This window comes from Arvicanthis niloticus, unplaced genomic scaffold (assembly GCF_011762505.2).
Source record: "Arvicanthis niloticus isolate mArvNil1 unplaced genomic scaffold, mArvNil1.pat.X pat_scaffold_1334_arrow_ctg1, whole genome shotgun sequence".
Classification (NCBI taxonomy): Eukaryota; Metazoa; Chordata; class Mammalia; order Rodentia; family Muridae; genus Arvicanthis; species Arvicanthis niloticus.
The window spans coordinates 24,983-38,385 of NW_023045315.1; the positions used below are offsets into that span (position 1 = coordinate 24,983).

The window sequence follows — 13,403 nt, forward strand, 5'->3', positions numbered from 1 at the left end:
TAAAAGTTAAGAGAACAGTTAGTTTTGGCCAGCTGCCAGCCACTTGTTAAAACATGGATTCATTCATTTCTGTTGGGCAATGCTATGTAGTAGACCCTGGGGAGCAGGGCATTTGGGGAATAAATTGCACAAGTGAAAGAACTTGCTATAGAGCAGCTAGGTGCAGCTGAGGCACCGAGAACTCCTAAGAAGGAGAAGTTTCGTAGCAGCGGTGGCAATTACCTGGGCTTAGGAAAATAGGGAACACTGAGCTTACTGGGATAAGAAGAGGTGGTTGAGCAAAGAGAAGGGGTAGCACAAAAGACAGGTACAACCGGTTGATGAGAGAGTGTGTGTGCCTAAATATAAAAATTTAATAATGGACCCCATTATTTTGTATATCATAAATAACCAAAAGAATCAGCAATAAAAACAGTTGAGTTTGGCAAAGATTACAGGATGGCACATCTTCATTTTCAAAGAAGATGGTTCTTCTTTGAAAACATGCTGGCTCGTGCCTCTGTGCCTGGCTGAGGGATGCATAATCTCAGGAAGATGGACTTTAGACTTACAGATGTGCTGCCACTGTATCTCCCAATCAGTCTTATGCTTTATCATCTGGTTATGCTGGAAACATATCCCAGGCTTTTCACCATACATCAGAATCGGCTCCCGCCTACTGAGACCATGGGAGTGTAAACCATGGCTGCCGTCATCATTAAACCCATAAATCCATGTCATCTGTGTGTCATTCACTCCATCCTCATTCATCATCCCCTTGCACTTGCAGAATAGCCAGCCGCTGGAGGATTTCGAAGCGCGCTTTGCCGCAGCCACGCCGGTAAGAATGCGAGGGCCTTGTCTGTTTAACTGTTTCATGTTGTCGGACCATCACTCATTCTGTGCTCATCAATCATGCCTTGTGGTTGCAGAACGGGAACCCGTCAATGGACTTTGATGAGCTTCTTGAGGCAGCCAAGGTGAGTTTGCCAGGGTCCTGTTAAATTAGAGTCCATCTGCTTATCCTCATGTGTCCTCATCCACCTGCATAAATGGTAATTGTTGTTCTGCTCTCTGCTGCTCGCATAGGTGCTCATTGCAATGTTCACAGGAAAACAAAAGGTGCCATGAGGTTCAGTAGGAAGTGTGTATGTACAAACAGGGTGTGTGTGTGTGTGTGTGTGTGTGTGTGTGTGTGTGTGTGTAAGATACAGGGTATTAGAAATAAAATAAGCACCCCTTAATTTCATTCAACCAGTATTTTAGAGGTCTCCTAACACATCCCAGATATGCTGGTGGAAAAATACAACACAGTCTTGTGTCCTGAGAGAAAGATGAGAGGGCAGTGGGGAAAGGTATGACTGACTAGAAAAAGCCCATGCAGAGGCCCGAAGATGGACTCTGTTCTCCTTAGCACTGTGTGGACTGACTGTGTAAATCTGGCTCCCGTAAAGCATCCATCTCCTGAACACATGGGCAAGAGCAAGATGTCCTCAGGTTTGTGTCCCTGCTCTTAGCATGGTAGCCAATGCATGGCAAGAATTCCTACACATATCCTGAAGGGTTCCAGGATCTCCTGTTGCTAAAACATGGGGAGTGAGCCTGTGAGAGAATATGTTGTAGAGGTCAGCCATGGCTTCTCATCCCTCAACTGTGTCACCTCACCACAGTCATGTTGAAAGAAGGGATAGGGCACTAATCTTGAAGCAGTTGTACAGTGTTCCATATACTTGGAAAACTGTCACTTATTTTAAATCAAAGTGGCTGGACCAGGGCCAGGCCTGATGGGAGATAATCAAGGGGATGGACCCAAACCCTTCAATGCCTTCATTTCTCCAACACTGGCATTAGCAGCCTCAGGATCACCCCCACCTACTGCTGCAAAATACCCAGTATCTTCCAAAGAAAACACATCTGCCACCTAGAGCTATTCCTCTCCCAGAAGACCTATGGAAGCTAGTCTTGGTAGGCAATCCTCTAGCATGAGCAGACATCTCCAGCTAAAGCTGCTAATGGCCTCCCACGGGTGTGTACCACAGCAGGTCTCTTGAGAACCAAGGCTTCTAGTTGGAGGATGTCTTCAAGCTCACTACCACCATTAAGAAAAGCTGAGCAGAGACCGGTGAATCAGCAGACAGACTTTGAAAGGGTGTGGTTACTCTACAGGTCAGCGCACCCAATCCCCTGGTCCCCATCACTTACCTCAGCCTCAGTTAAAGCATCTGTAAAGTGCGGACTGTGACCATGGAACTGACTTTCCTGGGCTCAGGCAGTGTCAAACATGATGATAATGTATGGCAATGCTTATTGTAAGCTGTAAAGTGTTTTACAAATGTGAACTCTAAGCTTTATTCTCTTGAGGCCTTTAACATGATGGATGAGGACAGTATTTTCAGATATTTTCAGATGGAACATGGTTTATTAGGTTACAAATAAGCGGCTGGGGTTCACGTTGGGGAGGGCAGTGAAAATAGATACTATTCCTGATTCTCCATCATACGTGGTTATTCAGATTATTTTTAATTTTATGGCCCAAGAACCCCCTTTTTCTATAAAATTTAATTAACTCAGGGTTCTATTTAAACAGCAAATCCAATGAAACGAAATAACTGCCTATGTTTTATGCCTCCCCATGTTTTTCTCGTTTAATCCTTGAGTGAAAATCATTTGGCAAGAGGAAGGGCTATATCTCAAGAAAGAAGGTTATTTTAAAAGTTGTGCTTAAGGAGAAAATTAGCCAATAAATTATCTTTACGATGTTAGTAAAAGTATGCCACCAGTTCAACACATTTGAGATGTAAATTGTGTGACTTAATTATTAACTTCATTTTAATATTTTCCCAACGCTGAAAATAGTCCTGAGCCATTTTGTAAGCATGGAGATCCAGACTCTCCAGGAAACCCAGAAGCCTTAGCTGAATTCATTAGGCAGAGTCAGTCTTTCATACAGCAGGAGAGGGTCCAAAGGGTAGGCTTCACCCTATCAGGTGAGGTGTTGGCGTACCAAAGGCTTGCAGAGGAAAACCAGGAGAATCCAGATTCAGGAGCACGTGCTACTGGCCAGCTGTCATGTGCACATCAGCTGCTGGCCCATCACTGTGTGAGAGGGAAGGAGTTGGAGTCAGTGGGAAAGACTGACCTGTACTCAAATGCCTCTAACAGCCTTGCCCAGGCCCTTTGCCATGTCCTCTCCCAGGAGAGGTTCATGCTGGTAACACCAGACAGCTTCTGCCCTCCTCTAGTGCTCTCCTTGGCTCTTACACTTCCATATTGTCTTCTACATCTTTGTCACCAGGCTGACTATACCTCTCCTGCTGGATTTTGGAGACGGGCTGTTTCCTTTAGAAAACTCTGACCAAATTCTCTGCCCCTAGGTGACTGGGCTCCAGTTCCCCAACAGAGGTTTTGGCCACCCTTTCTGTCCTATCACCTTGAAGGGGTCTGCATCTATGGACTACCATCTCCCAACAGACCATCTACTGCCTGCAGTTGGGTCTTGGCATTCTCCTTTCTATGCCTCTCACACCAAATACAGAGCCCAACACCTTATGCTTCTTCAAGATTTGCAGGGAGAGTGTTGTATCCTTCAGAAGAAACAAAACACTTTGTGTGTGCCAGGCACTGTTGTTCAATCTGAGAGTCCAAGGGGAAGGACTGGGAGTGGCACTCACACAGCTGAGCTTCACTCTTCTCCAGGAAGAGTCTTCCGTGCCACTCAGCCAAGCTTAGCCAAGTAGGAGGACAAACAAGCTATGCTGTTATGAGCTTCCCTTTTCAGACATGCTTGGGACCAAACATGGTTTGGGTTCTGAAGTTAGGACATATTCAGAAGACAAACCTTGGAGATGGAACCAAAGTCTAAACACCAAATTCCTTTCTGTTTCATTATACTTTTTACTGATAGCTTCATTGTGTGTGTGTGTGTGTGTGTGTGTGTGTGTGTGTGTGTGTTTAGTATGCTAGCATCTTTTTTTACCATGACCCTTATAGGGGATCAGGTATAGAATATTCCATTTGTGGCATTATATCAACACTCAGTGTTTGAGACTTGGAATACTTGAGGTTTAGAGCTTTCAGATTAGGGATGATAAATCTCTAACATAGCAACTCCATCACCCAGCTTGGGAAGTGAGTCAACATACATACCAACAGTGGGACCTTCTCCTGAACTCAAAACTGGCTCACTCTTCAGAAGCAGTAGCCATTTCTTTTTTGGTATGAATCCTAGAGCTCTGTTAACTGGTTTTTGCTGTTGCCTGCACTGGGAGCCCTCACTTAAGATGCAAAGATGAGTGGGAAGTAGGTTTTGCTCAGTGGACAGCTTCACACAAAGTGTGTGATTATACGCTTTGCATAATTAAGTCAGGACATTTGGTTCCTGGCCAAAGAATCCCTATGGTCCCTAAAGCTAAAGTGTATGCAGATTAATTTCTAAGTGTATCTTAAAAGGGTTCTTCTGCTCTTCTGGTCAGGCTTTTTCACACCCCCTGTATGATGGATGGGAAGATGGATGGAGCTATGTCTGTAGGCATACAGTTCCTGGAGTGATTGATAGTGTGTATACTGGGCTGGTTTTGATGCCCTTCCTGGTATTAAATGAAATGTTTTCTTTTCATTCAACCACATTTTTTATCTCAAAGACAGACTTCAGAGGAATACGTATTTGACTGCATGCCATCTATATAGAAATTACAAATCCTGACCTGGGTGACTTTGTTGTCACCTCTATGGGAATCTATTTCTTTACAAAACAATGTAACTAAGGGATCCTATCTCTCAGGGCTAGTGCTGTTGGTGGCATTTCCTGAGAAAAGACCTCATAGTGGTTCCTTGCCATTCTTGCAAGTGGGTAGCTTTGGGATGGGTAGTTCTACTCTTGAGAGAAATAGTTCATAGGACTGCATTTCTGTCTATGGCCTTGGAACCATAAAGTGCAGTAGGGAGTGACTGGCTTTATCATTTCCGTGGTGGTAACGGAGCAGAGGGGCGATTATTCTCATGATACAACATCTTAAAGCAAGCCCGGCAACATTCACCTCATGCTCACATGATTTCTTTTGTGTCTTTCCAGGCTGTGACCCAATTAGAACTTTTTGGAGACATGTCCACCCCTCCTGATATAACTTCTCCCCCTGTAAGTATGCACCACCCTCTGAACCCTGCTGCCTAGCTCTTCTTTCACCAGCCACACAGTGACACAATCTGGGCTTTGGTGAGAAAGCATGGCTGGTAAATTTTGACTCTGGCTCTTGCGAGCTAAGCTGTGTTATTTGAGTATTTCAACTAATGCTCCTGAACCTCAAGCTCTTCTACTAAAAAGAAGGAACTAGGATCAATGCCCCTGAGTTGAGGAAGAAGTGACACCATGCTTAGAGTGACCACAGGACATTGCTTATGACTTCCTCTTAAGGCTCTAAGAAGGGAGACTAGAAAGATACATAGTTTGAGCTGATAGCTAGCTAAATTGAGAATGTGGACACAAAACTCAACATGGCAGGAAGCATGAGCAGGCATGGGTCAATATGGGCCTGGTCCCCCACAGCACAAGTGGCAGCTAAGGAAAGGAGGGCCTTTCTGTTCCATCCTTCTCTCTCTTCCCCATTTCCTTTCTCTCCTCCCACTTTACTGTGTTCACCCCCAACTGGCTTGCCTTTGTACCTTGGAAAGTATGACCGTGCCTCCCTGAGCCACTCAGGATGCTCTGGGTTCACAGCCACAGCTCAGTAAGGGCACCCAGGGCACTGCTTGCAAGAGGATTGAAATTGCATAGAGCCTTCCTTTGAAAGTACAAATTAAAGAAAAATAGAGAAGGAAAAGAAAGAAAGAAAATTGAATTAAAAACAAAACAGAGTAGAACCTTAGTACTAGACCCTTTGGTGAGCAATCCTGTCACTGCAATAGCCACTGTGATACATGCATGCCCTCTTCAGCCCCTCCCCTGCCTGCTCCCAGAGAGAGAGAGAGAGCGAGAGAGAACGCCAGGCTGCACCAACTGAAGCTGGTGGGGAAAGACTGCTCCTCTGGGCACCACACAGTTACCCAAAGAGAGGCATAGGTGGGATGCACTTCATAGAGAAAGGGCTGTGATCCCACCACAGACGGCCTGAGACCTTGCAGCCCACAGCTGCCACTGGGGAATCCAGGCACAACTGCCCTGTTCCCAACCCCTGGTGTCCATTGCAACCTTGTCTTGTTCCCAGAGAAGCCAGGCCTGTCTCGTGAGCCTTTCACTCCTACAGCTGCCTCAGTACATAAAGCTGGGCTAGAAAACAGGCGAGAGTGGGCCTGAGGGTCTCTTCCTTCTTTACGCCCTGCATTGTACAGATGAGCAAACTGAGACCCAAGGAGGACATGTGACTTCTGCAAGGCCATGGGGGGCGGGGGCTGTTCTGACGGTGTGCAAAACTGCTTAACGCAGCAGCTCAGGGCTATGTTTCTGGCCCTGAACCCAAGTGCAATCCAAATGGGTATTTAGTAATCCTCAGAACAATGCCATTCGTCCCGGAAGCTGACGGTCTAAAAATGGCCCTGTCTAATTGCCATGGTTTCAGAATTAATTGCTTGCCCCAGTCTGTTCCAACGGAGGAGGCGGGGACCCACAAGGATATTATGGCAGCAAGCAGACTTACACTGTAGGCAAAAGCCTACAGTTAACAGGAATGGATGTTCTTAGTTTGATAACTTCCCCCTTATCCAGCACTTCGTGCAGCTGACCTTTCTGGAGCTGCAGCTGAGGTCAGGTTGGGGCTAGAAGTTTCCAGATATGCCGCTATGGCTTGGTTGTCTTCTTGAAAATATTTCCTCCTCTTTTGCAAAGGGAAGGTTCAAGCAAGAGCCGGTGAGGCTCCAGGACACATAGGCCTGCACTCTATCCACTCCTCGAGCTTCCTTTGTTTTATTTAGACAACTCTTTACTGAACAGCTAATAAACAACAAGTTCTAACAGAGAAAACAGTAAGGTTCAAGTGGGTATATGTCAGATTGAATTGGCTGCTTGCAAGTGGCGAAAGTCCTATATGACTGAGTAAGTTGGCCTGAAAAATCCCATAGGTAGGGGCTCAAATGAACACTCATACTGCCCATCATGAGCTGAGCATCGACTATACACCCATGCATGGTGCTTATGAAAAACTGAATAAAACAATTCGTTTAGATTCATGGTTTCACTTAGTCCTCAGAGCAGCTCGTTTACCTGCCCCCCAGGAGGCCCCCCAGGGGTAAGATAATGTTTCTGTCATCAGGCAGTGGATCACATAAGTGACTTGGGCTGTTTCTGGTTTTATCAACACCCACCTCACTCCCCTATCTATATGGACTGCTGAGCAGGTCTCATGTATCTGTTCCCTCTCCCCTCTCTGTCTGACAGACTCCTGCAACCCCAGGTGATGCCTTTCTCCCGTCGTCATCCCAGACGCTTCCGGGGAGTGCAGATGTGTTTGGCTCTATGTCTTTTGGCACTGCTGCCGTACCCTCAGGTAAGTCCACCTTCCACCTTCTACTTCCTGTGGACCTCAGACAACTAATTGAACCAGGACCAAATATAGTTAGAACACTTGAGGAGCCCTGTTCCCTCTTGTGGCTCACCAGGAGACACTAGGCAGCCATATCAGTGGACAGGTGGAGGTCACACACAAAGCTGTGGGTGCTGATGCCAGGGAACCAGGGATGGCTTCCTTCCACCTGGAAAATTCTAGACTCAGGGTTGTTTGAGAAACATAGCATCATGCACACAGCCATACAAATCAGCGAGCGTCTGTTTTCTCCTGATCCCTTCAGCCACCGGCAGGAAAGATGGTGCAAAAGAAAAGGGAGATATGCCTCTTAAATCCTGATGGTAGAGGGGACTGCCTTGCTAGGCTCAAGGAAAGACAGGTTCCCTACTCACATGGGGAACCCTGTCGAACAAGAATAAACTGCTAATGGTTAACTGAGAAGAGAATGTATCATTTAGTGATTTAAAACGTATCTCTTTATTTTCCAAGTGTCCTTTAAAATGCATTGATTGTATTTACTAAAGGGTAAAAATGCCTGTGATCACAGTTCAGCAGGTAATTTAGAAATGGTAGCATCTCAGGGGTTATACTTTGTTTCTATATCTGCCACTCCTGGTAGCCAGGAGACTCCACTTGGAAATGGCTACTGATAGGTGAGGTTAGTTCTTTTAGTTATCTGGGAGCCTGAAACAGTGTTACATTTCCCTCTGCCTCTGTGCTCTGAGTTGGAGGCTCACTAGTTCTTTCTTAGTGTTATTCTTATAAACAGCAAATGAGAGCTTGAATATTTTAGAATACAAATCTGCTTGGGCTTTTTTATGTAAATAATTACTTTTAATTATATGGTGTTAGAAACGAATTCTTGCTACTAAATATAAACCTTGCTTTTATTGTATATAAATTAAAAATTCATACCCTGTTCTAGAATGCAGCTCCTCCTCTTGAGTTTAGGGATGATTACAAACTTTTAGATATAGCAATATAGTTGGTAGACTCATAGCTCAGAATCTGTAGGCATCCTAGAAATGTATTCATTTCCAAGCTCCCCCATTGAATTGTTTTGGTGGTCTCTGAAATGGTATAGTGGTGATGAGTTGTTTTCTGAATATAAAATAAACATTAAAATCTTGGAAACAATAAAATAGGATGTGTTATTTAAAATATGAATAAAAATGTCTGTTAGGAGCACCCCTGAGCTGGAGCCTTGTCTTCACATACCCACGCTGTCCCCGTTGCTTTGTCTATAAAGATCAACAATAACAATGATACACCTACTAATCTCCAGACATGCTCACTCTACAAGTATTCACTGGGTGCCCTCCCTCCTGTATTCACTATAGGCCACCTCCTGTTCCAAGTGCTTGGAGTATACACTGAACTTAGCAGAGGGCTCCCCTCCAGCTGGGGTCATAAGCCAGAGCATATATGAGTATGTGATACATTAGAACAGTAGAGTAGTAGGCATGAAGTGATGCATAGAGCAGAGACTAGGACTTCAGAGTCCTGGCCAAGGAGGGCGTGCTAAGGAGGATGTCTCAACTACAACAACAAGAGGGTGAAGGGTCAAGGAAGAAGAAGGGCTTCCTGGTTACGAGTGTTCCAGGCCAGGGGAGGAAGTTTGGCCTCTCCTACTTCTATCCTCTCTATAAACGACAAGATGGCACTAGGTGTGGTTTTGAGTCTCACCCTGTACTTGTATTAGATTACAAATGCCCTGGAGACCTTTGTCAGACTCAATACTGTCAGATGCAGAAAGGTACTATACTTTTTCCCATGCTAGGTCGAGGAATCTTACTACTTAACCCGCTGTGTGTCAAGCTATTGATCTTTGCAATGTTGTCTCTTTGGATTATTGAAAAAATTTGATCAAAGTTTCCAAAGCAGAAGTCTAAAATTAATTTGCATTGGCATTTTTAAATTTTCTGTCTTTATGTAAAATATGCTTTAGATAGTGTTCGGATGGTGGTAATCTGAGCCTTTACATCTTCAACTGGTGTTAAAATGTCACCTGATGTTGTGCCTCTATCTACTTGCATAAATTATCTGGTCAGCAATGGGGAGACAAGGTCAAGAAGTGACCCACATCACACGAAGGATAGCTGGCTGCTAAGGACTTCTGAGTCTCCCAGTCTGGCTTGCTTTTTAGTTAGATGTTGGGACTGATGATCTGTCAGAAGCAAAACTTCATCTTCATAACAGGACTGAAAAACAAAAACCATTGTGTCAATATCATGAGAACTAAATGAGATAACTAAGGACCTCTGAAAGTGCTGGTGCATTGTAGATGTTCGATGTGGAAAAGCTTGTTATTACTTTATTATCATAGCCCTGGTTATAAAAGTCAGAGGACAAATGCCCTGTGCTACCTCCTTCCTCCCATCCCTTATCTTCTTGGGATTTTAAAAAAAAAATGCATATAGTAAAGTTTAGTTAATTCTTCGGTCTCTTGCTTACCTATGGCAGAGGTAGCCTGGGTGGTCTGGAGAAGAAGGCTTTGCTACTAACCAGCTGCAGACAGCCCAGCCTCAGCTCCGCTGAACCTAGATGCTCACCTGTAAAATGAGAGGTGGTGATTAGACCTCCCAGAGCTGAAAGCCTCATCCTCATGACTTGTGTGTTATGAAAGACCTCTGTAATACTGCCGGCAAGTGTGATCTCTGGAGGAACTCAGCAGACGTTTGTGCTTTGCTGCTTGTATAACTGGCTGGTGTAAGCTATGCCCTCATAGAAGTAGAATTCGATGCATAAGAATAAACAGAGAGTGGTAATAGCTACCCCAGAGGCTTACTTCAAGCATCTACTCCCCCCCACCAAAAAAGGGAGGGGTGTTGTTCTGCTCTTCTCTGCATCTCTAGAGACTGAATCAGAGCCAAGTATCCAGCATGGATATTTTGGATGAATGAGTGAGTCAAAGGAGGCAATGTAGCTAGGAGGTACCAAACAAGTTCTATACAAATGCAGTGAGCCTTCGTTTCCAAAGTGTTTCTTGTAGGTTAGTCTGGTTTTGTTTTTCTTTTCTCAGTCACAGGTACGGGTGTCTCCAGAGCTGGCATCTTGTTATAGATTGCAATATTTAACAGGCACATGCACACACACCCTTTAACTGCAAAGTGGGAATGTGGGTGTTCCCTTTTTGCAAGCAGCAAAGAGGTTTGCAATGCTTGAACTTTTATGACATAAACAGATGTTTCTTGGCACCTTATCCCTCCACTGCTGCACACGAGTCTCCAGCTAACAAATTGTTAGGTAGCTGCAGTGTCTGCAATAAGCTGCTCCCTGAGACCAATGCTGCTTTAGTCTTATTGCTGAGGTATCCCTTCAGGCATGTATCTGGCCTGTGGCTAAAAAGCAGTAGCTCCCAGGCTTGGGGAGAGCTCAGGCTTAACAACCCTTCCTCCCCCAACCAGGAAAATTGAACAAGATCCGTAAACCCCCCAACATGGTACCAATTACCCAGTGTTGCCTTTTTCTCTTCTGAATATTATACTTTGGTCTGGAGCAGATGGCATAAAGCCAGAGAGACATGCTAATAGCTCTCTCCCAAAAATTGTACGTAGCCCATCTGTTAGCTCTCTTTGGGGGGGAAAAGGCAATATGAGGGGGTTGCTGCCACCAACAGGACAATCATCAGAGATGAATCTACCTGTGGCTCTTAGGTTCCATTGCACTCTTGGAAACACATGAAAATGTCCGTCCTCTGGATCTGTACACCAGTCGCCACACATGAGCCAAAGCCACTTAGCTGAGCTTTATGCTCAAGATGTTAAAGTGATACACGGACTCCGACTCCTAACTCTGTGGCTGGCTCGGGATGCCTCTCCCCTTAAAATTATTTTTCTTTGTGATTTGTGATGGCAATATGCATTCTGTAGAAACCACACTGTGAATGTTGATCTTTCCCCAGGGTGACAACATGTGGTACAATGCTCTCTTGCTAGGTGCTGGGCAGCCACAGGGAGCTGTGGCTCCCAGTCAGCCATGCAGTCAGAGGGAAAGGTCACTTCCACAGTCTACTGGGCTGCTAAGCTAGGCTGTGCAGTAGGTTGGTACCTGTAGTATCTCTACTATATAAGCCCATCATCAAAGAGTGGGTATATTTCTATTTTGGAAGAGTGGTGGGAAGGAGGGTGGGGCATGACTGGGTCAAAACTGAAGGTTTCTGCCCACTCATTAAAATGGACACTAGAGTCACCAGGGACATTAAAAGGCCCACAGTTGAAGCCTAGATCCTTTTCCTTTTTAATATAACAAATATCTGCAGTGTTGTGGGATCTCACTCTTTCCTACACCGTTGTCATCAGTATAATGCCACACTGATAATATGGGGTTGAAACGAGAACTGATTTATAATAAAGCATGTATTTCAATAAAGAAATACTTGGGCACGACCATATTGCAGGACATAATGAGTAATGAGAAGATTGTACCTGATAACAGAGTCACCAGTAAAAACTGCAGCTAAAAATACAGGCTGACACCAGCCACGATGAGGAGTGTTTCTGTCTGGGATCACCCTTTTCCAAAAGACTCTCGCATGTTCCAAGTCAAATGACTTGAGTTTACCCGAGTGTCATGTTCATGAGAAACCACAGGTGTTGACTTTGTGTGCAGAGAAACTAAATTTCTGAGCCATTTGGTCTGTCTAGGCTTACATCAGGAGGCAGGATAGGTCATTGTCCTGTGCATTGGTCTCATAAGTTACAGATATCTGTTGTCAATGCTGGTAGCCCTTTAAAAACCAAACTTCCTGAAGTTACCATAACAACTAAAACATCCCACTGATTTCTCTTCACCCCTAGGGGGCGACAGCATTCCCTCTGAGAATTATTTAGTTCTGTCAAAGTAGATGAGAGAACAAGAGAAGCAAGTGGCTCAATTGTCACTTAGTGTGTTGGAGGTCACGGCACTGCATTAGTAAGTGAGCTATCAGTGTGAATAAATCACAAGTTTGAACGGTGTTCCCCAGTACAACTAGACTTAGAGTTCTACAAAGATGTTATCTGTTTTCTTGTTTCAAAGCCTTTAACACTGGCTGGATTCACCAGCAAGAAGTCTTTGTGCCTTGTCTAAAGCTTCCTCCTGGGACAGCGTGGCAAGCTTGGCAAGGGGATGTTGAAATGACCAGACTTTGAATGTTGACTTGACCCAGCTTCAGTTGGTTGAAGGGCAGTTGAAGTGAGGTTAGAACCAGGTACTCCTATATGTGATCACCGTGGGCTCGGAAGAGCCACAGACATGAACCAAGATATTATCATTGCCACTGCACCTGTCAATCATCCTTTTGCGTGTTGCTAGGATAGCCTAAATCTTCTCCCATTTTGTTCTGATCTCACTGTTTTGCACCTAAATTTTTATTCTGGCAGCCATTGAAGTGCTTCTTTGGGTAAGGCTAGCTTATCTACCCTCTACCATGGCTGAACTGCCACATGTCTCTTAGGCTTAGGTGTCCATGTAAGTGACCACTATGCCCCGCTGAGAACCATGAGGACCACTGAAAGCATGTAAGAATTTCCAGTGGACCCACAGTATGCTGACACAGTAGCCCAGACCCAGTGGCTGTAAAAGACACGAAATAGGTATTAGCCATCTAGATGACTGCACGTAACACAAGGAAGAGAATTCTGACTAGAGATGGACTCAGCTCAGTTTTGATCCTGATCCTACCTTATGCAAGCTGTGTGACCCTAAGCAAATTACCTCTCCTCTCTTATCACAAGTTTTCCTCAATAGGTATAATGGCAACTAACATTCGAGGATTCTGTGAAAATGTGGAACAATAGACCATGCATACTGTACAGATTTAATGAATGGAAATCACTGCTTTGGATAGTACTGTTTTAACAAATAGCATTTCCCTTCCTGCTGCAATAACCAAAAAGAATAATTCGGCAAATAGTTACCATGGTGATGACATGAGAACTGCCTTGGTAC

General features: G+C 44.7%; 1 protein-coding gene and 1 long non-coding RNA gene across 6 annotated transcripts in view; one reads left to right on the forward strand and one right to left on the reverse strand.

The window, feature by feature from the left end:
* The window catches only part of LOC117701552 (disabled homolog 1-like), a 32,050-nt gene extending 24,441 nt beyond the window's left edge, over positions 1-7,609 (forward strand). Inside the window, exons 2-5 of the mRNA XM_076706264.1 lie at positions 770-820; positions 912-959; positions 5,051-5,113; positions 7,346-7,609. Of these exons, the coding sequence (XP_076562379.1) occupies positions 927-959; positions 5,051-5,113; positions 7,346-7,576 (327 nt within the window). The 5' untranslated portion in view covers positions 770-820; positions 912-926 and the 3' untranslated portion in view covers positions 7,577-7,609. The remainder of the gene's footprint in view (positions 1-769; positions 821-911; positions 960-5,050; positions 5,114-7,345) is intronic.
* Positions 2,390-10,046, reverse strand: LOC143433906 (uncharacterized). Of its 5 annotated transcripts, XR_013070227.1 has the most exons (5): positions 9,927-10,046; positions 9,481-9,673; positions 8,388-8,542; positions 5,638-5,756; positions 2,390-3,075 (listed from the first exon to the last, which is right to left on the reverse strand). It is a non-coding gene; the product is annotated as an uncharacterized LOC143433906 (long non-coding RNA). The 5 variants fall into 5 exon arrangements; XR_013070229.1 differs by lacking the exon at positions 8,388-8,542; XR_013070228.1 differs by lacking the exons at positions 5,638-5,756; positions 8,388-8,542.
* Positions 10,047-13,403: the final 3,357 nt, after the last annotated feature.